This window comes from Schistocerca gregaria, chromosome 4 (genome assembly GCF_023897955.1).
Source record: "Schistocerca gregaria isolate iqSchGreg1 chromosome 4, iqSchGreg1.2, whole genome shotgun sequence".
NCBI lineage: Eukaryota > Metazoa > Arthropoda > Insecta > Orthoptera > Acrididae > Schistocerca > Schistocerca gregaria.
This window is the reverse complement of record NC_064923.1, coordinates 468,678,563-468,705,282: the sequence shown is the minus strand read 5'-3', so window position 1 is coordinate 468,705,282 and position 26,720 is coordinate 468,678,563. Positions and strand designations below refer to the sequence as shown.

At 43.6% G+C, this 26,720-nt stretch overlaps 1 protein-coding gene across 1 annotated transcript in view; it reads left to right on the top strand.

Annotated features, from left to right (window-relative positions):
* Positions 1-26,720, top strand: part of LOC126267133 (G-protein coupled receptor 52-like) — an 882,235-nt gene that overhangs the window by 493,131 nt on the left and 362,384 nt on the right. Inside the window, exon 3 of the mRNA XM_049972056.1 lies at positions 20,940-21,165. Within this exon, the coding sequence (XP_049828013.1) occupies positions 21,030-21,165 (136 nt within the window). The 5' untranslated portion in view covers positions 20,940-21,029. The remainder of the gene's footprint in view (positions 1-20,939; positions 21,166-26,720) is intronic.

Genomic DNA, 26,720 nt, shown 5'->3' with positions numbered 1-26,720 from the left:
AACAGAGCTTACTTGGCAGCTGTGGGTAATGCCTTCTGTACAGGCAGAGGCCCACGCGGAGGGCAAATCTGCCGGTGGTGTAAGTGCGCCTGCGGAGACAGTCGGCGTGTACAGTAGTTCATCATAGCTCCGCCAACACGCCGACAGGGGTGCGCAAGCCAAGGGTGGCACAGGGCAATTCGGTTAGCCACCTTGTCCCGCCTAATGGAAGCCCGCGTCCCCGGGACCTACAGGTTCGCACGGGGTGGGGAGCGATTGGGAGAGGGCGGTGGGCGGGGAGGGGGGGGGGCAAGGGGAAGGGTAGAGCAAATTGGGTCGAGGAGCCTACCAACGCCTTGGCGCCCTCATTACGTCATCGCTGTCGATCGATTTTCCACCCACAGATGACCCACTTTTCCACGTGGCTCACGTGACGTAATGAAAGAATTTTTGTCATTTAACCTACAACTCTGCACACCGATACTGATTATTTGTTAATCCTAGAACGCTACATACAGTTGTTGATTGGTTATGCCTCTGTTTGTGCGTGCTTGTATGTGTGTATGTGTATGTGTGTGTGTGTGTGTGTGTGTGTGTGTGTGTGTGTGTGGATTTAGTGCGCTGAACAGAAGTGACTGGCACCACTGCTAAAACATCCCAAGATGAATGTGGTTAAGCAGCTAAAACTAAAAGTGCATAAAATTAAATTTCACTTAATATTGCTACTACTGTCCCTCTCATTGTCTCCGATATTTACTTATCCAGTCACATCTTCTTATAAAAAAACGTAAAACGTTCATCTTCGTCCATATTTAAAATAATGTGCTATTAAAATCCTGGCTGAATTATGGAGTGAAGGTTGAAAAGATAACTCAGGAAAGTGAGGCTGTATCATCACTAACAAAAAAAATTGAAAAAAAGCTTACGCCAACATCTCTGACAACACACGAAGACTTTCTCCCTGACAGTTTAGGGAGCAACCCAGACACTTCATAACACCTCAAAAGTCTTCCCCTTGCTGCTCATCGTTTGCTAAAACAGAGGACAGAGCAGCTGGTAACGGAATTATACCCTCTTGTCTGAATAGAAAATGCATTCAGTTAATGTGCGCCATATGCACCACGCACTGGATGGTCCTCCCCCTGGAGCAGGAAGCCATGTGCCATCGGACTGTCTCCTATCCGAAATTGGATGGGAGAAGAGATGCCATTGCTTAAGCATTTGGTTTCCTTAATCAAAGTTTATTCCCATTATTTTCAGCTACCCTCCCTCCCCCCAACACAAGACTCCCTTCCTCATCAGAGAGCATGTAGCATTCGACGAACAAAACACATTGATCACCTTCCATCGTTGCTGTTTCATCATCATTGTGTACCAGGCATTAAGTTAACTGCTAACTGCATGTTTTGTATTAAAAGATATTTGCTGATCCCATCTCATTTTGGTTTCTTCTTCCTCTCAGTATGCATCTCAACAGTTGTCTCCTCTGCTCGCATGCTCATTCTACCTGTTTCTATTAACTGATAAGCCAAAACATTATGACTACGCCCACCGCAACGTTGAATGCTACTTGGTGGCGCTGCGGACGCGTGATGCCGCATATGGGGAAATCCACTGAAATTGTTATGCCAGAGCCAAGGTAGCCCCTGAGAGCCGGCAACCCATATTACAGACAGAAGACGAGGTTGTCTATGTCCAAGGCATACCAAAAGCACGATGGTAAACACCAGCTATTTACATACAAGATAACGGAAACAGACATTCCGAGCACTACTTCCTGCAGGGGAAGCTCGAGCCACGGCCTGCAGGTTCAAATGGCTCTGAGCACTATGGGACTGACTGAGGTCACCAGTCCCCTAACTAATCTAAGGACATCACACACATCCATGCCCGAGGCAGGAGTCGAGCCTGCAACCGTAGCAGTCGCACGGTTCCAGACTGAAGCGCCTAGAACCGCTCGGCCACCCCGGCCGGCACGGCCTGCAGGAAGAATCACTACGCCAAAACCAGATTGGCTGGAGACAGCTATTTAGGGGCTAGAACCAGCCTCGAAGTTCAGTTCAGTCCGGATTCCGACCTCGTGTACTTCGACTGATGGCGATTACGTCTTCATCTCTGAATTGTACTTTTACTAGTGTGTGTGAGTGTTTGTGTGTGGGTGTTTTACCAAAGACGTTTGTGAAAAATTAGAGGTGAACTTTTTGTTTGGCTCAATTAGGAGACTTTTACTGGCATCGTTATCGTTACCTTTCGTTTGTTGTTCAGTCATCAACCTTGTGAACTTATACCAATAAAAGGTATGTTTGTGGAAAATTGCGAATTGTGAGTCACAACAAAAATAAGCGACTTTGATAAAGGATTATTATTACGCAGACCGTGTGGACGAGTATCTCGAAAACGGCGAAGCTGGTCGAATGTTCACGTGCTACTATCGTTAACATCTACTGTAAGAGGGAAAACTACCACTAGGCGCTAAATGGCCGGTCGTCCTCGACTCTTCCCAGAACGTGGGTTTTGAAGGCTCGTCTGCTTTTTAATGTAGGGCAGATGGTGACTTGGGGAATCTCTGCTGAAAGAGCTCAATGCTGGAGAATGTACAAGTGTTTTGTAACACACTGTTCATCGTACAGCATTAACAAGGAGCTCCGCAGCTGACCACCCGTACGCGTTCACTTGTCGACCCAACGACGTCGTCAGCTACGACAGCACCGGCCACGGGACCATCGGGATTCAACTGTGCATCAACGGAAACGTGTTGGATCTTCTTATGAGGACGCAGGCTGGTGGGATCAGTATTATGCTATGGTCGACATTCTCCCGTCCTTGCGTGGGACCTGTGACAGTAATCGAAGACACACTGACAGCTGCGAACCACCTGCATCCCTTCATGCTTGATGTTTTCCCCAACGGCGATGTAATCTTTCAGCTGTATAACTATCCTGGGTCTCGGAGCGAGAACCGTGCTACAGTCGTTACAGGAGCACCGTTGATATCTCGGCGACCAAATGCGCCAGATGTAAATCCTATGGAACCCATTTGGGTCGCTATTTGGTGCCATCATCGCGTACGCAAATCAGCGGGCCGTTATTCATGCATGGACATGTAATGTCACGTAGCTTCACAAAGCTGCCAACAAACTGTCGGGTTTCTGATACACAGTATCAGTGATGCATTTCGTACCAAAGACAGACAGACAAGCTATAAAGCAGGTGGACATAATGTTTTGTGTCACTTGTGTATTTCTCTGTTGTGTTGATTATCCCTACAACATTCAGTTCTTCTCTAATTTGTTTATTTCTAATCCGGTCTCGGTGTGTGTAACCTTTCATTTTACTTAGAAATCACACTTCAGCTGCCTGTATTTTGTTCTTATTCCAGTTTGTGATAACCGAAGTTTCACTACCGTACAGCACAAACGTCACAGCCATAGTTTTACAAAACTTTGTTTTCACTTCCTTCTACATTCTTTAAGATCCTATTACCAATGCCGTGTACGTAATGGAACTGGTAAAGCTTGCTGTTTTTATTGCTACTAGCTGGGTACTCCGTGTTGCCAGGTATGCATCTATTCCAATCTTCTATTAGTTAATCTAGTCCTCCTCCCTTTTTCTGTCCACCTCCTCCTTCCACCTTCTCTGTCCACGTTATACCTCAACACAGGCTTGCTAGTTCTTACACCGACAGTCCTTCCATATAGTGTAAAATATGTTTACAAAGTGTGGCTGAAGTTAGTTCCAGGGCTTAGAAGGAGACTTTTACGTGCGTCTTTACCTACGACCACATAGGTCACATATATTTAACGTATTCATTAAAATAGCGAATTCCGACGTGCTCTTTCGTTTTCATGCAACTCAATGTTTATGACGTCATATCTCATGAACTATGTGTCGTAAAATAAAAGTGCTCTCATTGTCAAATATTGGACGAACATAGTCTATGTACTACGCGTCGTGAGCTACGCTTCATCTTCACCCGCATCATTTTGAGAAGTACGTGTTTCTTACCCTCACAGTGGTTCTTTCCAGACAGTAAGTGATATATGTACCAAATTTGGTTGGAATCGATACAGTTGTTTCGTAGGAGATGTAGAACATACATACATATACCTGTTGGGTGTAACTAAATTCCGTTAAAGACTTTGAGGAGTTGTAGCGGTGGTGAATATGCTTATGGTTAGCATAGAAACTCATATCTGAAAACGTTCGGTTTTCACACTACACGAAAAATACCATATAACACATTGCTCTCTGACTCATGCTGCTTATCGTCTGGATCCAGTTAGAAATAGGGCTCGATGTGAAGCCGACCGACGTCAAGATAAACACGGTATTTCTGTACCATATTGACCAATCGCTGATCGTCCAGCATCCGAAGCAACAATAACCCATGCCGGTAAGTCTTTCTCGTATTCCACAGGGCCCACGTAAATCGAGGACAACATGTGGCATGTAAAGAAACCTGTAGAGAGCGTGGAACATCAGGTTTTGGATGAATGACTTACTTAACACCCAGATCTCTTATCTGAACGTGGAAACATCAGTAAACGGGATTAATTACAGCCTGTATACATACGTACATCCACTAGTACAATATGTTTCGATTATGCTGGTAATTTATTTGGTTTTCTAAACAATTAACACTGCTATACTGTTCAGTTATTGTGCTACTGATAACAACTTTTGATATGACTGGTTCAATTCCTTTAAATGCCTTTACCTTCGTATTATTGATTCAGATTTTGCTATTGTATTCTTTACCCAGCAGGTGCAACTTATGAAACTTCCTGGCCCATTAAAACTGTGTGCCGGACCGAGACTAGAACTCGGGACCTTTGCCTTTTGGGGGAAGTTGTGAGGACGGGACGTGAGTCCTGTTTGGGTAGCTCTGATGGTAGACTTGTCCGCTAAATGCAAAGGCCCCAAGTTCGAGTCTCGGTCCGGCAAACAGTTTTAATTTGCCAGTAAGCACACTCTGCTGCAGAGTGAAACACTCATTCAAGTGCAACTTATCTGTAGCACACTGTAATTCATTATATCTTCAGATACAAGAAACTGATCTTCTACAATATAGCACGTTTTACAGCTTCTAATTGTAATATCTGTAACCTATGAAGTACTTGATTTCATCTACTTAATACGTCCTCGATGTATATATTACGGGACGTCGGTGATTATCTGCGCCCTTGTCCTGTGAATCATTACAGGTATCTATTCTGAAATTCTGGCATCCGTTTTAATCATTAATTTAGTTTTTGCGTACAGAAGTTCCAGAATCTTTAAGATATGATTAAGATAACCTCATTATTCTATTATGCTTCATAGTAGTTGCCTATTTACACGATCGAAGGCTTTTACAAAATCTCCAGGGTGATTCAGTTGCCCCTACTGCTGGGTTTTATGTAGCCCGCAATCCTTTTAAATACCAAGTGCATGATTTTCATATTCTCTCGCTCCATATGCGCGAACTATTAGTCGTACAGGAAAAAGATCAAACCTTTTTTTAGGAGTTAAGTTTCACACTGGAATACGTTTCCGCCAGAGGCTGTAGTTTTCGAATTATTCAGCAAAAATGTACAAAAGTCAGCTTTAAACGCGTTTTTCTTGAATTGCTCGAAAACCATGACCTCCAGCGAAAACGAATCCCAGAACGAAATTTAACTACATTAAATTTCATGGAAAAAATTCCTGTTCTTTTCTTCTGTGTCACTAAGAGTTTGCACGTATCAACCGAGTGAATATGGCAATCTTGCACATGGTATAAGAAGGCGTTGCATGTTGCATACAACCCAGTGGTAGGGGCAGCTGAATCACTTATGTAGGCGTTTGCCATAGATCACGTAAAAGCCTTCGACTGTGTATATAGGAAAATACACTCCTGGAAATTGAAATAAGAGCACCATGAATTCATTGTCCCAGGAAGGGGAAACTTTATTGACACATTCCTGGGGTCAGATACATCACATGATCACACTGACAGAACCACAGGCACATAGACACAGGCAACAGAGCATGCACAATGTCGGCACTAGTACAGTGTATATCCACCTTTCGCATGGAGACGATCGTAGAGATGCTGGATGTAGTCCTGTGGAACGGCTTGCCATGCCATTTCCACCTGGCGCCTCAGTTGGACCAGCGTTCGTGCTGGACGTGCAGACCGCGTGAGACGACGCTTCATCCAGTCCCAAACATGCTCAATGGGGGACAGATCCGGAGATCTTGCTGGCCAGGGTAGTTGACTTACACCTTCTAGAGCACGTTGGGTGGCACGGGATACATGCGGACGTGCATTGTCCTGTTGGAACAGCAAGTTCCCTTGCCGGTCTAGTAATGGTAGAACGATGGGTTCGATGACAGTTTAGATGTACCATGCACTATTCAGTGTCCCCTCGACGATCACCAGAGGTGTACGGTCAGTGTAGGAGATCGCTCCCCTCACCATGATGCCGGGTGTTGGCCCTGTGTGCCTCGGTCGTATGCAGTCCTGATTGTGGCGCTCACCTGCACGGCGCCAAACACGAATACGACCATCATTGGCACCAAGGCAGAAGCGGCTCTCATCGCTGAAGACGACACGTCTCCATTCGTCCCTCCATTCACGCCTGTCGCGACACCACTGGAGGCGGGCTGCACGATGTTGGGGCGTGAGCGGAAGACGGCCTAACGGTGTGCGGGACCGTAGCCCAGCTTCATGGAGACGATTGCGAATGGTCCTCGCCGATACCCCAGGAGCAACAGTGTCCCTAATTTGCTGGGAAGTGGCGGTGCGATCCCCTACGGCACTGCGTAGGATCCTACGGTCTTGGCGTGCATCAGTGCGTCGCTGCGGTCCGGTCCCAGGTCGACGGGCACGTGCACCTTCCGCCGACCACTGGCGACAACATCGAGGTACTGTGGAAACCTCACGCCCCACGTGTTGAGCAATTCGGCGGTACGTCCACCCGGCCTCCCGCATGCCCACTATACGCCCTCGCTCAAAGTCCGTCAACTGCACATACAGTTCACGTCCACGCTGTCGCGGCATGCTACCAGTGTTAAAGACTGCGATGGAGCTCCGTATGCCACGGCAAACTGGCTGACACTGACGGCGGCGGTGCACAAATGCTGCGCAGCTAGCGCCATTCGACGGCCAACACCGCGGTTCCCAGTGTGTCCGCTGTGCCGTGCGTGTGATCATTGCTTGTACAGCCCTCTCGCAGTGTCCGGAGCAAGTATGGTGGGTCTGACACACCGGTGTCAATGTGTTGTTTTTTCCATTTCCAGGAGTGTACTATGAAGCACACTAGAATAATGAAGTCACTGTTTCACTTGCCTCGATTCCCTTGTGCTCTCGTATCCAGCAGAAGGGTACATTCTTTGAACAGGTATAAGTTCACCTAGGGGGTCATATCACATGTGGAACAGCGGAGATATGCCACAGTCACATCTGCTCCAGGACCATCAAGCTGCATGTAGCTCTGCTTTAAATACGATAAATTCGTTTCATATATGGTCCTTGAGGTCATGCTCAGGGAAAACACTGACGAGCCCAGAGAGCTGCTTAAACTCATCTACTAATACAGCCAGATAATTGTGGCAATCACTTACATTTAATTAAAAGTTATTTTGGGTCTCTTTGTTAGCCAAGGTGGCTGTTAGCAAAAATTCTGACTGAATATTGGTATCTGTCCCATTAAAATTAAAGAAAGTTTCAAAATGGCGATAAAAATTCAGAGTGAAAGGCTATGAATGATGATATTCGCTGGCGACATTGCTATCCTCGCTGAAGATGAAGAAGAATTACAAGATCTGTTGAATGGAATGAACAGTCTAATAAAAAATCCGTGTGATTCAGTGACCTGCGTATCCTTTATCTACCCCAGCTGGCGAAAGGTATTACAGTTTGAAGTGGACTCCCAACCAAGTGACGTTTATGGCGACTCTTCACAACTCTGCGAGGTGAATGCAGACTGAAAAATCCATGATCTATCAGGACTTCGATCCTGTCAGCTCTTGGTTTTCAGCCACGCAATTTACAGTTAGACCACCAAGGCCGATAGCCGTCTTATGAGTACAGGATATGGATTGAGAGTGAACCGAAGAACGACGAAAGTAATGACATGCAGTATAAATTAGAACAGTGAGAGACTTCATCTCAAAATTCGTGATCACAAAGTAGACGAAGTTATGAAATTCAACTAAGTTGGAAACAAAATAACCCAATACAGACGAAAAAAGGGTAGCATAAAAATTAGACTATCAACGGTAAAACCGGTGTTCCTGACCAAAATAAGTCTACTAGTATCCAACAAAAGCCTTAATTTGTGGAAGAAATAGTGGGAAGAACGGACCATAAGAAAATAAAAATAATTGAGACGTGGTGTAACACAATACTGTTGAAAATTAGACGGACTGATACGGTAAGACATGAGGAAGCTCTCAGTAGAATCAGTAAGGAAACAAGCATATGGGAAACATGGATAAGAAAAACGGACAGGATAATAGGACGTGTGTTAAGACATCAGGGAATAATTTCCATGGTACTGGAGGGAGTATAGAGAAAGACAGAGATTGGAATATATATAACAAAAAGTTGAGGATGTGGGTTGCAAGTGATACTCTGAGATGGAGAGGTTGGCACAGGAGAGGAATTCGTGGCGGGCAGCATCAAACCAGACAAAAAACTGATCACTTGACGATGTGATATACATTCATGAAATTTTTACTTGACTTCGTGTATTCAGAGTATCTAACTACATTTGTTAAATATTATGTCTGAAGCTCTTTAGTGGATGTACGACACCAGAAGATGGCAACCTCCTGCCGAAATCAGAAGTGTGAATATTTTATAGGAGTGGAAGCGGTCGTGACACTCTCTTTAATGCTGTAGCTACCATAAACCAATTACATTTACTATGGAAATAAACAGAATTCAAAGTGTCCCATATCAGATAAATATTCTGGATATCTAGATTATTTGTACTCTTAAACGTAAAACGTCAGTTTTCCCATTGGCAGAGCACCTTTTTGGGCAGGAGCAAATAATGTTTCACTTTGCTACTCAGGACTCTTTGAAAGTATTTTTCTCACCCATTTATTCCAGAAAGCTTTACATTATTCACCAGTTATGCTTTTACCTTTGCTATGTAATCAATAAGAACTTCTCGACTTCCATGAAAAAAACTACTCACAGCCTTTTCACCAAATGTCTAATTCACTCTTTCTTTCCGGAGCCATCACCTAGCATTTACGTACTACATAGATTGCTATTCAGTTTCTAATGTGGAGCGATGCATCCATATTTCATCCACAGTGAAATGAAATGTCGTGTGACGAGGGCTTCCCGTCGGGTAGACCTGTGGATGTTGTATCACAGACATAGCCCTTTGACTGTTTAGAGGTGTCACTAAATCCGTCCAAAGATGTAATTAACCATCTATGAGCAGCGCCTATTAGACAGAGGGGGTCCGACAGCAGATCAGTTCCAGTTATTCCATCAGGAAGAAGGTACACGGCACGTGTTTTCTGTAGTTCAACCATGGCTAGACGGTCAATACCCAGGTTCGATTGCGTCCGCTTTGTTACTTTGTGCCAGGAAGGGCTCTCAACGAGGGAAGTGTCCAGGCGTCTCGGAGTGTTGTTCGGATATGGAAAAGGCACAGAGAGACAGGAACTGTCGATGATATGCCTCGCTCAGACCGCCCAAGGACTATTACTGCAGTGGATGACCGATACCTACGGATTATGACTCGGAGGAACCCTGACAGCAACACCACCATGTTGGATAAAGTTTTTCGTGCAGCCATAGGACGTCGTGTTACGACTCAAACTGTGCGCAATAGGCTGCATGATGCGCAATTTCACTCCCGACGTCCATGGCGAGGTCCATCTTTGCAACCACGACACCATGCAGCGCGGTACAGATGGGTCCAACATGCTGAATGGATTGGCATCACGTTCTCTTCACTGATGAGTGTCGCATATGCCTTCCACCAGACAATGGTAAGAGACGTGTTTGGAGACAACCCGGCCAGGCTGAACGCCTTAGGCACACTGTCCAGCGAGTGCAGCCAGGTGGAGGTTCCCTGATGTTTTGGGGTGGCATTATGTGGAGCCGACGCACGCCGCTGGTGGTCATGGAAGGTGCCGTAACGGCTGTAGGATAGGTGAATGCCATCCTCCGACCGATAGTGCAACCATATCGGCGGCATATTGGCATTCGTCTTCATGGACGACATTTCGAGCCCCCATCGTGCACATCTTGTGAATGACTTCCTTCAGGATGACGACTAGAGTGGTCAGCATGTTCTCCAGACATGAACCCTATCGACCATGCTTGGGATAGAGTGATAAGAGCTGTTCATGGACGACGTGAGCCACCAACCACTCTGAGGGATCTACGCCGAATCACCGTTGAGGAGCGGGATAATCTGGACCAACGGTGCCTTGATGAACTTGTGGATAGTATGCCGCGACGAATACAGGCATGCATCAATGCAAGAGGACGTGATACTGGGTATTAGAGGTACTGGTGTGCACAGCAATCTGGACCACCACCTCTGAAGGTCTCCATGTATGGTGATACAACATACAATGTGTGGTTTTCATGAGCAATAAAATGGGTGGAAATGATGTTTATGTTGACCTCTATTCCAATTTTCTGTACAGGTTCTGGAACTCTCGGAACCGAGGTGATGCAAAACCTTTTTTGATGTGTATATGTGGTATAAATGACCGTAACTCTTGATTGTATCGACTTAGAAGTCTAAATTGTTTACACTGCCAACGGACCGCAGACCTTAGTGTTTGACATAAAATTCCACTTAATATCTCTAAGTGTTCCTGAGAAAAACGCGCATAATAAACGTCTAGACAGGGCGGACAAGAAATGATAAATAATGTTTTTATTTGATACAATTATAAATTAGCAATTTTCTGATTTTTTCCTTTACTCGTACTGTGAAACCTTCTTCTCAAATTTAATGATTACAAACCAACGGTATATACCCCATACGTTTTGATGAGTGGGTTCGCTAGTATCAAAAATGGCTCTGAGCACCATGGCACTTAACATCTGTGGTCATCAGTCCCTTAGAACTTAGAACTACTTAAACCTAACTAATCTAAGGATATCACACAACACCCAGTCATCCATGACCCCGCCGGGAATCGAACCCGGGAACACGTGCGTGGTAAGCGAGAACGCTACCGCACGACCACGAGCTGCGGACGCAAGTCACGTATCAAAATATGTGACATAAATGGCCTTTTAATTTCTTACATATCTAGGGACCGTGGACCTTAGTATTTGATACTTCTACTTCATACTTCTAGCCACTCCTGAGAGAAAGAGGTCTTAACAGACGGACAGAAAGACAATCTGAGTGATTCTATAAGGGTTCCGTTTTCACTGACTGAGGTACAGAACCCTAAAATTCACCGAAAAAACCGGTAGGAACAAAACTATTCCGATAAACAACATGACGATCGGCTTACATCGGTGAGCAAGTTGCATCAATATAACAAATGCGAAACATCGTTCATATCAACGCACTTGACCGAGAAAGTTTCGTTTGCCCTCAGATCGCGTTCATTTTTCACAGTCTCCTCCTGGAGAGAGGCCGCGCCGATGCCGGCGGTTCCTCGGGCGGGCAGAGACACGAGCAGCCTCCGGAACAGATGGCCACACTTATCCCGAGCGACGGCGACCGCTTGAAGACGAAGCCGTTCGATGGCTGAGGGCGGTGGGAGGGGTCGTGAGCGATGATGTCCCGCCAGCAGCGGTGGCTTTTTCTCGCATCTGCATAGCAGCGCTGACAGCAAACACACGCCAGAAGTCACGATCGGGCACCTGTTGGCTGGAGCTGTCTGGACTGCGGCCAGCCTCCCCTTCGTTCAAACATCTGGACTCGGCTCTTTCTGGTGCTACCAGCAGTCTGGCGATACGACTCCGTTCGTGCACAGATACACTGAAGCACCAGAGAAACTTGTATAGGCATGCGAATTAAAATACAGAGATATGGAAACAGGCAGAAAACGGCGCTGCGGTCGGCAACGCCTATATAAGACAACAATTGTCTGGCGCAGTTGTTAGACCGGTTACTGTTGCTACAAAGGCGGCTTATTAAGATTTAAGTGAGTTTGAATGTGGTGTTATAGGGGTCAAACGAGCTATGCGACACAGCATCTCCGAGCTAGCGATGAACTGGTTATTTTGCCATAGTAAATTTCATTAGTGTAACGTGAATATCAGGGATTTGGTAAAACATCAAATTTCCGACATCGCTGCTGCCGGAAAAAGATCCTGCGAGAACGGGACCAACGACGGCTGAAGAGAATTGTTGAGCATGACAGGAGTGCAACCCTTTCGCAAGTTCCTGTAGATTTCAATGCTGGGCCTTCAACAAGTTTCAGCGTGCGAACTATTCATTGAATCATCATCGATATGGGCTTTCGGAGCCGAAGATCCACTTGTGTACCCTTGATGACTGCACAACACAAAGCTCTACGCCTCTCCTAGGCCCGTCAACACCGACAATGGACTGTTGATGACTGAAAAATGTAATGGTCTGAGTTGTGATAGGGGTGTGATATGGGATCACTGATAAGTCTAGATACGAGTCTAAAACGTGATACGTACGTAAGGATCTTGTCTGATCACATGCATCCATTCATGTCCATTGTGCATTCCGACGGAAGTGGGCAATTCCAGCAGAACAATGCGACACCTCACACGTCCAGAATGGCTACTGAGTGCTTCCAGGAAACTCTTCTGAGTTTAAAACGGGCTGCAGAACGATTCCACTGCCCCCAACATAAATTTTGGGTAAGGGCCACGATGATAAGATACGTGAAATTAGGGCTGATACGGAGGCATACGGACCGTCTTTTCCCCTCGCTCTGTTTGCGGGTGGAACAGGAAAAAAAATGACTAACAGTGGTACAGGATACCCTCCACCATGCACTGTACGGTGGCTTACTTATTATGTATGTGGATGTAGATATCCCTATTTCGGTACGCACGTGTGTGTGAATTCCTAAGGGACCAAACTGCTAAAGTCGTCGGTCTCTAGACTTACACACTACTTAAACTAACTTATGCTAAGAACTACAGACACACCCATGCCCGAGGGAGGACACGAACCTCCGACGGCGCAATGCGTAACATGGCGCCTGAAACCTCCCCGTGCGGCAGTTGCGGTACATACGAATATCCAAGGGGAAGGAAACCAGATCTGTCATTTTCTAGGGGTCCATTAGCAGGCTTGCCGTAACCTTTGTTCAAATTTCACAGAAATATACCTGTAGCAACGAAATTACAATAGCTGTCGTTATTTACGTTTTTTCTATACATCGATAAATGACAAGGCAAATCGACCTATATAAAGGATATTTTTAATCACTCTTACTGAAGCAAAACATTGACACTATGGACTATCACTCGACAACACAAATCCACGTTTTCTGTTTCGTTTCTTTATTTTTAATAATGAAAACTAAGTTATCAGCGATAAAATACAGGGACTGAAAGGTTATTTACAACTTGGACAAATTCCAGACTGCAGTTGTAAGAGTCGGAGGATGTGAAAGAGAAGCCGTAATTGAAAAAAGAGTAATGTGTGTTGGAGCCCATCAGGAATGTTATTCAATTTTTGCATTGAGCAGGCTTTGAAGAACACCAACGATATATTTGGAATCGGAATTTGTGCTCAGGGAGAAGAAATAAAAGCATTCGAGTTTGCAGATCACATTGCAGTTCTGTCACAGACAGCAAAAGTCTTTGATGAACAGCTGAAGAGAATAGATATTGGCTTTAAAAGGGATTGTAAGACGAACATAAAAGTTAAATCTTAGTAATAGCATTCAAATTTTTAGATACGGGCAATTAAATTTCCAAAATTCTCAGCGTAGTTTGGGGAAAAAAATAGCATTAAAAGTGAGATATTCGAAAATGGTGAGTAATTCTACAGACTGCAAGCTGTGTTTAACACAAAATACTTTTCAGTTGCTATCCGGAGGGCTAGCGCGGATGGATGGGCTTGAGGAAAAGGCACAAAGTCACAGGCAAAGTGGACGTGCTGTCAAAAACAGATCCACCGCTATTCGTGACCCTACAGCTAGAACCACTAGACTGAGTAAGACAAGACAGAGACCTACAACTAAGAAAAAGCAAAAACAGCTATGCTGTCTTAGCAAACTTTAATGGAAAGGTCTGAAAGAAGCACAATTCCACACATTTCCGTTTGCAGTCTCAATCCTAAGTGAAGTACTGCCAAGTGATGAACACACACAACGATTTTATATACTAAAAAAACATAACACTGTCAAAGATGTGAGACTTTGTTGCTATTAGAGTTCTTAACTCAACTCATGACACACTTACTTCTCAAATTTTTGGACAAATACGTACTTACCTTTCGATTTTTCATTTCTGTAAATGGAATTTCTTCGAAGTTATGATAAAGCGATATGCAAAATACTTTTGTGAACAAATTGTTATTGTTATGTTAAAACGTATTATATACTATGTCGATGGTTCCGGTTGTCCAGCGAGTAGATCAACAGTCTCCTGCCGTGGTGGTCCAGGGTTCAGTTAAAGATAGAGGCGATAAACTATATACACCGAGGGGACAAAAGTCATAGGATAACTCCTAATATCCTTTTGTCCGGCATAGTGCAGCAGCTCGACGTGGCATCGACTCAACAAGTCGCTGGACATCACCTGCAGACATACTGAGCCATGCTGTCTCTATAGCCGTGCACAATTCCGAAAGCGTTGCCATCGCAGGATTTCGTGCACGAACTGACCTCTCGATTATGTGCGTAAATATTAAATGGGATTCATGTCAGGCGATCTGGGTGGTCAAATCATATTCCCAAATTGTCCAGAACGTTTTTCAAACCAACTGCAAACAACTGTGGCCCATTGTCAAAATTCAACCGTTATTTGGGAATATGAAGTTCATAAATGGGTGCAAATGGTCTTCAAGTTGCCGATCACAACCATTTCCAGTCAGTGATAAGTTCACTTGGCCCAGAATCCCAGTCCATTCCATGGAAACAGACCACACCATTATAGAGACAGAAGTGGCTTGCACAATGCCTTGTTGACAACTTGGGCCCTTGACTTCGTGGAGCCTGTGTCACACTCGAACCTCTCATCAACTGAAATCGGGATCGTCTGACCAGGCCACGGTTTTCCAGTAGTATAGGGTCGAATCGATATGGTCACGAGTCCAGGAGAGGTGCTGTTGGCGATGTCGTGCTGTTATCAAAGGCACTCGCATCGGTTGTCTGCTGCCATAGCCCATTAACGCCAGATTTCTCCTCAATGTGCTAATGGATACGTTCATCGTACGTCCAACACTGATGTCTACGGTTATTTCCAGTATTGTAGCTCACAGAATACTAAATTCCCTAACGATTTCGTATATGGAATGTCTGATGCGTCTAGTCCAATTACCATTTCGGGTTCAAAGTCTGTTCATTCTCGTCGTGCAGCCATAATCATGTAGAACAACTTTTCACGTGAATCACCTGAGTAGAAACGACAGCTCCGTCAGTGTACTGTCCTTTCATACTTCGTGTACGTGATGCTACCTTCATCTGTATATGTGCATATCACCGTCCCTGTCTTTTGCCACGTCAGCGTATGTGTTTTACTGTAACTAAGCAATTTATAGTCATTATATTAAAACATTTTATTTTTAATGTTCGTTCTATGTAATAAATTTTTAGGTATTGTGACATTTCGACACGCTTCTCTTAATTTTTGTGCAGAAATTTTGAAACGTCCCCTTTGAAAAATTATACAAGACTGTGCTTAAACTGACACACAATATTTTTTTAGCGCAACGCAGTCTAACTTTCAGTAATCCCTACAAGAGAATGGCCCTGACTAACATTAACCTATACCTTACACAAATCACTTACCTCACAAAAATCTTCGTTACTCGAACTACTGCAATACAGCGAGCGCCACTACTGCCAGCTAACTAAAAGATTCAAACTACGGAAGTCACTAACTACTGATAGGCACAGTTAGCAAATGAAAGATTTTAATAGAGAACAAACAATGTATTTACCTTAATAGTCATAATATATATATCACTTCATGACACCAATTCTTACAAATTTCAAAACTCCGCCATTTCTCTCCCCACGTCCACCACTGCTGGCGGCTCACCTCCAACCTCGCAACGCTACGCGCTGTTAGCATCCAGCTGCCGCTGCCCAACACTACAATGGCGAGTACTACAACAATGCAAACCAGCCACAGACTGCACACAGCACAGCCAGTGATTTTCATACAGAGCGCTACGTGGCGGTGGCGTTACCAATAAGAAAACCTAAACAGCCTACTTACAATTTTTTTATTGTCACGCAGACAAAAAAACGAAGTAAATGTGGTAAATTGCTATCGGTTTGTGGGAAAATGCTCTACAGTATTTAGATGTGGCAATGCTTTACCAACAACGATTTTTGACTCAGGGTTCAATTTAAAGGAATAGATATTATAATAACAGAAACAGTATATTCTATATCTTCATAATGCCCTCCTTTCACATGCGCTCAGCGTAAAATGAATTTCAATTCTGTCGCTTTAAGTAACAATAGTTTACAGGACATAAGGACAAAAACGAAAAACGAACTTCTCAACACTACAACAACAGAGATAACAACACATAACAATTGCAAATGTTACCTTACAAAGAGTAATGAATGCCTGTATCAAAGAGCTGGTTTGAATATATCAACTAAAATTTACGTAACGCAGACTACAATAAATTGCTATTCCAGTCCGATTGTTACAGAAAGAAAGACAAACAGTAATGTAAACACTGTAGGAAGTGGAACAATGTGTCAAGAGCCGGCCGGAGTGGCCGTGCGGTTCTAGGAACTACAGTCTGGAACCGAGCGACCGCTACGGTCGCAGGTTCTAATCCTGCCTCGGGCATGGATGTGTGTGATGTCCTTAGGTTAGTTACGTTTAATTAGTTCTTAGTTCTAGGCGACTGATGACCTCAGAAGTTAAATCGCATAGTGCTCAGAGCCATTTGAACCATTTTGAACGTGTCAATATGGCCAGCCTTGATGAGTTTTAGCATATGTCAGGCATTAAAAGCGCGGGTGGAAGCAATTAATATTGTGAGTAGGGAAAGATATTGACAAACTGTGAGGTTCGCCGCTCACCCCACCTCACAACCGAAATAAACACTGGATCCGTGCCTGAGTTACGTAACTGTTAATTGGTTAGACAAAGTTGAAAGTGAAACCGGCGTCCAGTGTTCCTCCTGGTAGATTACTACATCCAGTATTGTTCACATTATGATTAAATGACCTGACAGGTAACATCTGGGGCTGTATGACATTCTTAGCACATGGTACAATAACATATAAGAAACTTTCATCGTTAATCAATGCAGCAAGGCTTACAATGAACCAGCCCTTTGAGCACACACCGACTGCCAGTGCTGAACTTATACAGGGTGTCCCAAAAACACATTGACAAAATTTAGGGACAGATTCCCTAAACAGAAATAAGTAAAAAAAAATTTTTTAGTAAACATCAGCTCTAAAATGCGTATCTTAAGAGGTATGAGCACTTGTTCACCTTCGGTACTACGAAAGAGATGTCTTCTGCTGCTTTCCTTACTTTGGGTGGTAAAAGTATTAACCAAAACTAGAAAATACGTCTAGTAAATATTGGGTCTAAAATACATACTTTAAGAACTATGAACACTTCTTCATCTTCGATAGTATGAAACACATCTCTTCTACTGAACAGGTGTTCATAGCACTTAAACTATGCACTTTAGACCCCCTATTTACTAGACATTTTTTCTTGTTTTGGTCGTAACTTCCTCCTTCCAAAGTATGAAAAGCACAGACATCGCAGTAGAAGACATCTGTTTCGTAGTGCCGAAGATGAAGAAGTGTTCATAGTTCTTAAAGTATGCATTTTAGACTCAATATTTACTAAACAAGTTTTTCTTGTTTCGGTGTAAACACACTGTCCCGAAAGTTTGTCGTGTTTCTCGGGACACCCAGTATAACTGTACAGTAATTCTTGTGAATGAAATCATATCGTTTGACTAAGAACCCACGTCCCGTCGGCAATGAGGTGTCGTTAGAGACGGAGCACGAACACGGGCCCGGGAAGGATGCGGGGAGAGAATCGCTCGTCTTCCTTTGAAAGGAGCCGTCCCGACATTTGCTTGAAGTGATTTAGGGTTGGTGTTGATATTGTTGTTGTTGTCTTCAGCCGATAACGGTGAGATGCAGTTCTCCTTTCTCGACTATCCTGTCCAATTCTCTGTATCTCTCAATAACTAGGTCAACTTACATCCTTTTAAGCCTACAAAGCTGTACTCAGGCCTTGGTATCCCCCACACTTACCTCCACTACCAGACTGACGAGTCCCTCATGCCTCATGATACATCCTGTAAATCTAACCTCTCCTTTAGAGAAGTTGTGCCACAAATTTCTTTTTCCCAAGTTTGATTCATTACCTCATCATTAGATATTTGATTTTACTACCTAGTCTTCGGTATTCTTCTGTTGCACCACATTTCAAAAGGCTATATTCCTTTCTTGCCTCAACCACTTGACATTCCATTTACATAGAAGGTCACACTCCACATAAATGACTTCGGAAAGGGCTTCGTAACACCTAAATTTATATTAGATGTTTAGAAATTTCCGTTTTTAAGAAATTCTTTTTGTGTAATAGCTATTCTGCATCTATAACTATTCTACTTCGATCATCTGTAGCTATTTTTCTGCACAAATATCAAACCTCATCTACCATTTTAGTCTCTCAATTCCTAATCTAATCACTGCAGCATCACCTGATTTAAATCGACATCATTCCACTACACTTGTTTTGCTTTTTTATGTTCATCTTAAACCATTCCGTTCAAGGTCTTTTCCAAGTCCTTTGTTGTATCTGACATAATTACATGTCACCGGGAAACCTGAGCTAAAATTCCCTCTTAAAATTTCTGCTTGGTTTCCCTTATTGCTTACTCAGTGTACAGGCTGAATAACATGAGCGATAAGTTACAACCCTGACTCACTGTCTTCTCAACTACTGCCTCCATTCCATGCCCTTCGACCCTTATAACTGTCATCTGGCTTCCGTAAAAGTTGTAAATAACCATTTTCTCCCTGTACTAAGCCTGCTACCTACTAAATTTCAAGGGGTGTATTTCAGTCAAAATTGCCAAAAATCTTTGCCTATATATAAAAATGCTATAAATATAGGTTTGTCTTTCTTTAACCCATCTTCTAAGATATATCGCAGTGTCCCTACATTGCTATAGAACCTAAACTTGTCTGTCATGTGGTGCGATTGGCGAATGTACGGAGAACAGAATCACTGTCGTTACGAATGCGAGTTCAGTGTCAACTGCTGCTTGTCCTTGCGCAGTGTCGTTGGCGATCGGTCTTTAGTACGGGTCATAGCGATCAAGTGCACAAGTGTAGCTGATACACTCCCCGCCTCCTTTGATACTGGCGGGTCTGACTCTCGTGGCATCAGGTGGTCACTTCCACATGACATAGTGACGTCCAAATACATCTGATCTGATATGTACAGATTTGTAAAACTATCGTAGGGTACCGTAGACTATGGCTATGGTAGCTTTACTAGAAGCTTTGAATTGCTCAGAGCTGACCGTGTTACCTATATGCTATGTGTATTGCATACCTACTGGGCGTTATGTCATTTCGATCCCTTTGTCTGTGTATGAGAGCAGTCTCTTACTAGATTCTCCTAGAAACAGGAAGCAGGGAACCGTGTAAAAACTAAGTGAGGACATATATTTCAATGTTTAATTCTGGCTTTATTCAAAAATTTATGACATGTAACGTTAAACAGAGGGACATTATTGCAGTAAAAATTTAAAAAAATACATATTTATCAAATAGTGCTAAATAATGCAATTTCCTGAAAAGAAAAGATAAAATTAAAGAAAAACACAAAAGCAAAACATATCAAACATTGTTTCAATCCTTCGTCGAGTCTATGTAAGCCAAGTTTGCGTCATTCTTAAATAACATTCGCACTAACAATAACAACAGGAAACTCTTGCCTTTGATCGTGATGAAGAACATTGAGTACAAAATAACAATAACAATTCTATAGACTCTTTTTATTTGTGTATGTACGGTGTACTTGTATCATAAGTATTTCCTCAGCTTGCATAAGAGTTATCAGCTAACTTTTATTACTCGCAAAATGCAACTGTTATTTTGTAAGTATATAAAATATTTGGTGGACTAACACTGCACGATATGCGGTTCTGTTTAAGTCCAAAACAAACAAACCAACAAAAAACGAAGAGAAGTCGTCGGTTCCTAGTTTCTCTGTCACACACTCATTTCAGTTTCTTTCCCTACGAATGCTACTAATTTTCCCTTAATCCTACCATTTACTATGTAATTTATATTTTGAACATGGCTGCACTACTTCAACGGTTACAGAACGACAGGTGTAAAAGACAGCCAACGAGTTGCAATAAATGATGGTTTTCAAATAATCTTTACCATTGTTTCGACGGACGTAAAAGCATGTCTTCTTCAAAAGGACAAACATACTTCTCATTAACAAGTGATTGAATAAAAGCTGTCTCCACATGTAGTTAGTAACATGGTCCGTTAATTTAACTTATTGGTTTTACTGATATGACAAGTTCTTGATTCTAGGGGCCTTAGTTTTTACATAAGGACATACAGACAGTTGCCGATATATGTGATGTGGAGACAGCTTTTACTGAACGAATTGCTAATGTGAAGTTAGTTTGTCCTTCTGAAGAAGACACGTTTAAATCCGTGGAAACTACGTAGAGTTTATTTGAAAACCACCACTTAGTGCAACTGGTGGGCTGTCTGTTATACCTGCCCTCCGTCATTTGTGTGGTGACTGAGCTGTAGCCCGCGGAGCGCAGATGAAACGTGGCCGGTGGTGGTCGGTTGCAGGCGGATGGCGGCGCCCAGGTGACGGGGCGATGGGCGGCCGGGCGGGCCGGCGCCCGCGGCAGCGGCTCGGGCTGGGGCACGGCCGCCGCCATGGTGACGCTGACTGAGCTGCTGCAGGGGCCCTCCACGCTGGACGCGCTCGCGCACGCCGCGCTCATCTTCACCGCCGGCGTCGCCATCATCGTCACCAACGTGCTCATCATCGCCACCTTCCTCAACCTGCGCGGTGAGTCGCCGACTCTCACAAACTTATAAAGGCCTCGAAAAAGCAAAAACATAAACTGAACAATACATTTCCCACCCCCGTGAAACATCACTCTGGTACACAACCTCTAGCCTTGATAGAGGCCTCACTTCTAGTACAAATTGCTTCAGGTATTCCATATCTTGCTGAAGACATTCATTAGAATAGATTAAAAGGTTGAGACTTCTCTGAAAGAACAGACGTCAGATAGTCCTGATTTCGTCGCTGTATGCAGAACGATTCAGCTACCCCTACCTACAGGTTTTACGCAACCCGCAACGCCTTTAAAAACCACATACGAGATTTTCTTATTCGCGCTCACAAACTATTAGTCCTACAGAAAAAATGAACGGGACCCTTCTGCAGTTTTTCTTGAATAGCTCAGAAATCGTGGCCTCCAGCGAAAACGTATACCAGCCAAAATTTAACTGCATTAAATTTCCTACAAAAAAAATCCCATTCATCTCTCTGCAATACTAATAGTCTGCTTAGGAATCATAGAAAACTAGATAATATGCAAATCACGCACATGCTTTTTCAAAGGGTTGCAGGTTGCATAAAATCGATCGGTAGGTGCAGCTGACTCACGCTGTATATATTTTATATAGCAGAAATACCGACCCAAGACACATAAAGGTATTGAAATAATTCAGTGTGACAAGAGAAATTTTGTGCCAGTCAGGGAATCGAACCCACATTTCCTACTTTACACAATGTGCACATTAACTGCTCTGGATATCTGGGGACACTTTCCGTCCAACCCCAATACTTAATTTTAGTTCCACAGTGTCTGTATACGACTGCGGAATCATGAACGTGTGGTGTCTGTTCTTTTGGAGACACCTGGAAGCACATATTCAACAGTAATATACACGCCTTGACGACATTTCATGATATCTCAGCGCGGATGCACCCTAGGTCCAATCTCTTGCGGGAATCACGTTAAATACTGCAAGCAACGAGGAGGTGGCTAGGGGGCGCTACGGATGTTGTTTGCGAAAAATTGGAAACTTGGTGCGGACGTGGAGCATGTTCGGATAGCCAGAGAGGTTAAGGCTACTGCTGAAATAAAGTGGGAATTTCGGGTTCGAATCCCGGTCTGGCACTAATTTTCACTTGTCGCCACTGAATTATCTCAGTGTCCTCATACGGCTGACGTCGACATTTCTCTTTCATCGTGTAAAAATGTTTAGATTAGTGGACATAGAAGTTTCATCTAAAGTTTGTCCTGACGGAAGATGCCCACATTATTGCCTCAGTAGTGACCCAAAAAATAATATCATGACTCAATCCATCTGCTCTTCAGGAATAACACGGTACAGATACACATACTGTGTGCAACAGATATATTTTCGCATCTGAAGCTATTTAATGCTGTTTAGTGGGCGAACTTCTCATCACTGAATCAAACATTTGATTACATGAACATTTTATAGATTACACCAAATATGCAAAAAATGTACTACTATCAGGCTGTCGACTATAATACGAGGTACTTTGCTATAAAGAACCGGTAATTCGGCATTACCACAAAACATTGTATGAACACATGGAATAGCAACAGCTAGTCTGAAATTTACTAAGCTAACTTACCACCTCGGACCTCAAAACAATCAATGTGAATAATTCTAATGGTTTTACTCTTTCGTAACTCTTTGTATCAGATGAGAAATGGCTCTCATAGAAGTAACTATAGTGCTGAAGGCACAAGCCTATGCTCCTTTGCCATTGCTATATGAGACACCAATGCGTGTATAGAGGTATATTTGTATCTGCAATTTCATTTATTTTGATGGGAGCAGAAAGAGTATCTGAAGACTGAAGATTTGGTTTTAATCACTGATTATTAAAGTCGGAGAATGCAGGTGATTCACATACATCAAAAACGGTGTTACATGAACCACGTGGTGCTTACGCCAGTATCAGACAAACATTTTGTTTACAAATTATTCTTGAAACGATCAAAAAGCAGAAAATGCTAGACAAATGAGTTCTCTACTCATTTCGGTTACGAATCAATGTGCCGTATAGAAAACCCGAGACTGGCCCACATGAATCGAAAACTGCAAGATCCGCACTACGTCATCATGGCTCGCAAGAAGACAAACACATTTAAAGCATGATTCGCCAACTTCGCAAGCTGCTGTAGTATTATTTGGTTTATGCCTCTCATCTTCGTAGAAAATATATTTTGCAGCTCTCTTATTGTTATCACTGATACAAAAGCTGGCTGTAGCCATACACCACTCTGTTTCCTTCTCAATTCGTTTCATAACAGCGTCCTATCTTACTACTTCGCAGAGCAGAACCAGCAAGAACGAATAAGGAAATCATGGTCACTTCAAAATTTCAGGCCACGCTGTCCCTACAGCAGCCTTGCAATTCCACTGATTGAGTCGCGATTCGTTAACAGACCTTAGTTAAGATAACCAGCGTACTAGAACAGTAGTAACTACACAGAAAATCGATTAGTGGGAGCGAATGTTACAACAGTTTGCTCACGTAAAACAGACGCGTGAAACTTAAATCATTATAGCTGGCAATGTAACAAACAACTTTCAGTGCGTATTTTTCATCCTAAAAGATCCAAAATGAGGAGATTCTCCAAGATATAGAACATCACAAAAAATAAAAATACACGTCTCAAAACACGTAAATGTTCAACATACTGAGGTGCATATTATAATACTTAGGCAGCTGTAACCGCGTATCGTCATATTACAATACTTACATACACTGACAGCAGCACTGCAACCCGCCAGGGTTGCCGAGAGCGCTAACGCGCTGCTTCCTGGACTCAGATCGAATCCGCCCGGTGGACTAATGACGAGGGCCGGTGTACTGGCCAGCCTGGATGTGGTTTTTCAAGCGGTTTTCCACATCCCACTAGGTGAATACCTGGCTGGTCCCCACGTTCCTCGTCAATTACACGACTCGAAGACATTTACAGACGCTCGCACTATTTCATGGCTTACACTCGACACAGACAGGTGGGGTACACTTATTCCGTCCCGGGGTGTACGGAGTGGCGACAGGAAGAGCATCCAGCCACCCCTTCAAATTAACATGCCACGTCAGTTTAACCATAACAGCAGACCCCGCAACATTGGGATTAATGCTTGGGAAGAGGGACTGATAGCAGCAGTGCACTGAAATTATACATAGGTTAGATTCTACATACTGCTCGCATTGTCTGATACATTGAAGTCACCGAGATTTAGATGGTCCCCTGGACATTACAATAGGAGGGATATGGTTCTTAACAGAATATGTGATCACTACATATGGCAATGCTTGCTCTGCAGCGTATTACTAAGCTGGCAACAAGGTTGGTGAGGGGTTCTTGTGTTAGGGCGTTCAGTTCCTCCATAAGCGCGGTTTACAAGGGGTGGGATATCGTTTTTGTATGTGGACGTCTTCTCACCGCATCCCACACGTGCTTGATGAGATTTAAGTATGGGGAACGGATAGGTCAGACCACTCGCCAAATATCCTCCACCTCCGCTGTTTGATGCGGCTGCGCGTTGTCATGGATAGAAATGTGTCAGGGCCGGATTCACCCATGAAAAGACGCACGTGGGCAAGGAGTGCAGTGTCACTATGACGTTGACCAATGAGTCTATCGAGTTCAAGAAATTGGAGTTCAGTACGCCCATGCAACATTATGCCACGCCCAACATTACACATGGGCCACCAAAACGGTCATGCTCGACAATTTATCTGTGTACATTACGTATTCGTACCTCTCGTCATACGAGCGTACATCCAGCGTTGTCGGATATTGATTTTGCTGGTGTGTCCTTCTCCACGACTTCCGACTTAAATCCCAACGCGCACACGTGGAACGATGGGAGCGACCATCTAGCAGTTGTCACCCGCGTCGCTGGAGGAAGCGAATGTTTTACGAATAGAACTCCTTAAGAACCATGCGGCCAGCAGGGGAGCATTGCTATCTATGGTGATCACGTAGTCTTATGACAGCGGCCGCCACGAATTTCTCTCATGTGCCAATCTCTTCATCTCAGAGTAGCACTTGCAACCTACGTTCTCAGTTATCTGTCTTCCTCTACAGTTTTTGCCCTCTACAGCTCCTCCTAGTGTCATGGAAGTAATTCCGCAATGTCTTAACAGATGTCCTATCATCGGGTTCCTTATCCTTGTCAGTTTTTTCCACAGATTCCTTTCCTCTCCGATTCTGCCCAGAATCTCCTCATTCCTTACCTTGTCAGTACACTTAATTTTCAACTTCGTTTGTAGCACCACATCTCAAATGCTTCGATTCTCCTGCTTCTGGTTTTCCCACAGTCCATGTTTCACTACCATAAAATACTGTGGTCCACACGTATATTATGAGAAATTTCCCCCTCAGATTAAGGCCTATGTTTGATACTAGTAGACTTCTCTTGGACAGGAATCCCTTTTCGCCAGTACTAGTCTGCTTTCGATATCTTCCTTGCTCGATCTGTCATTGGTTATTTTGCTGCCTAGCTTGCAGAATTCCTTAACTTCATCTACTTCGTGACCTTCAATCCTGATGTTAACTTTCTCACTGTTCTCATTTCTGCTACTTATTATTTTCGTCTTTCTTCGATTTACTCTCAGTCCATATTTTGTACTCATTAGACTGTGCAGATCATGTAATTCTTCTTTACTTTAACTCAGGATAGCAATGTCATCAGCAAATCGTACCATTAATACCCATTCACGTTTAATTTTAATTACACTCCTGAACCTTTCTTATATTTCCATCATTGCTTCTTCAGTGTAGTGATCATCCGGTCTGCCGAGTGCTGTTAGCAAGCAGGGTGCACTCAGCCCTTGTGAGGCAAACTGAGGAGCTACTTGATTGAGAAGTAGCGGCTCCGGTCTCGTAATTTGACATACAGTCGGGACAGAGGCGTGCTGACCACATGCCCTCCATATCCGCATCCAGTGACGCCTGTAAGCTGAGGATGACACGGCGACCGGCCTTCGGGTGGAGTTTAGTTTAGTAGTTCCTTAACAGTAGGGAGGAAAGACTACATCCCTGTCTTACCCCTTTTTAATCCGAGCATTTCGTTCTTGGTAGTCCACTCTTATTATCCCCTCTTGCTTCCTGTACGTATTTATATTACCCGTCTCTCCCTATAGCTTACCCCCTATTTTTCTCAGAATTTCAAATATCTTGCACTGTTCTACATTGTCGAACGCTTTTACTAGGTCGACAAATCCTATGAACGTGTCTTGATTTTTCTTTAGTCTTACTTCCATTATCAACCGCAACGTCAGAATTGATTCTCTGGTGATGCCTTTACCTTTTCTAAACCCAACTGATAGCCATCTAACACATCTTGAGTTTCCTTTTCCATCCTTCTGTATATTATGTTTGTCAGCAACTTGGATGCATGAGATGTTTAGCTGATCGTGCGATAATTCTCGAACTTGTCAGCTCTTTCAATCTTCGGATTTGTGTGGATGATGTTTTTACGAAATTCAGACGGCGTGTTGCAGACTCGCACATTCTACACACCAACGTGAATAGTCGTTTTATTGCCACT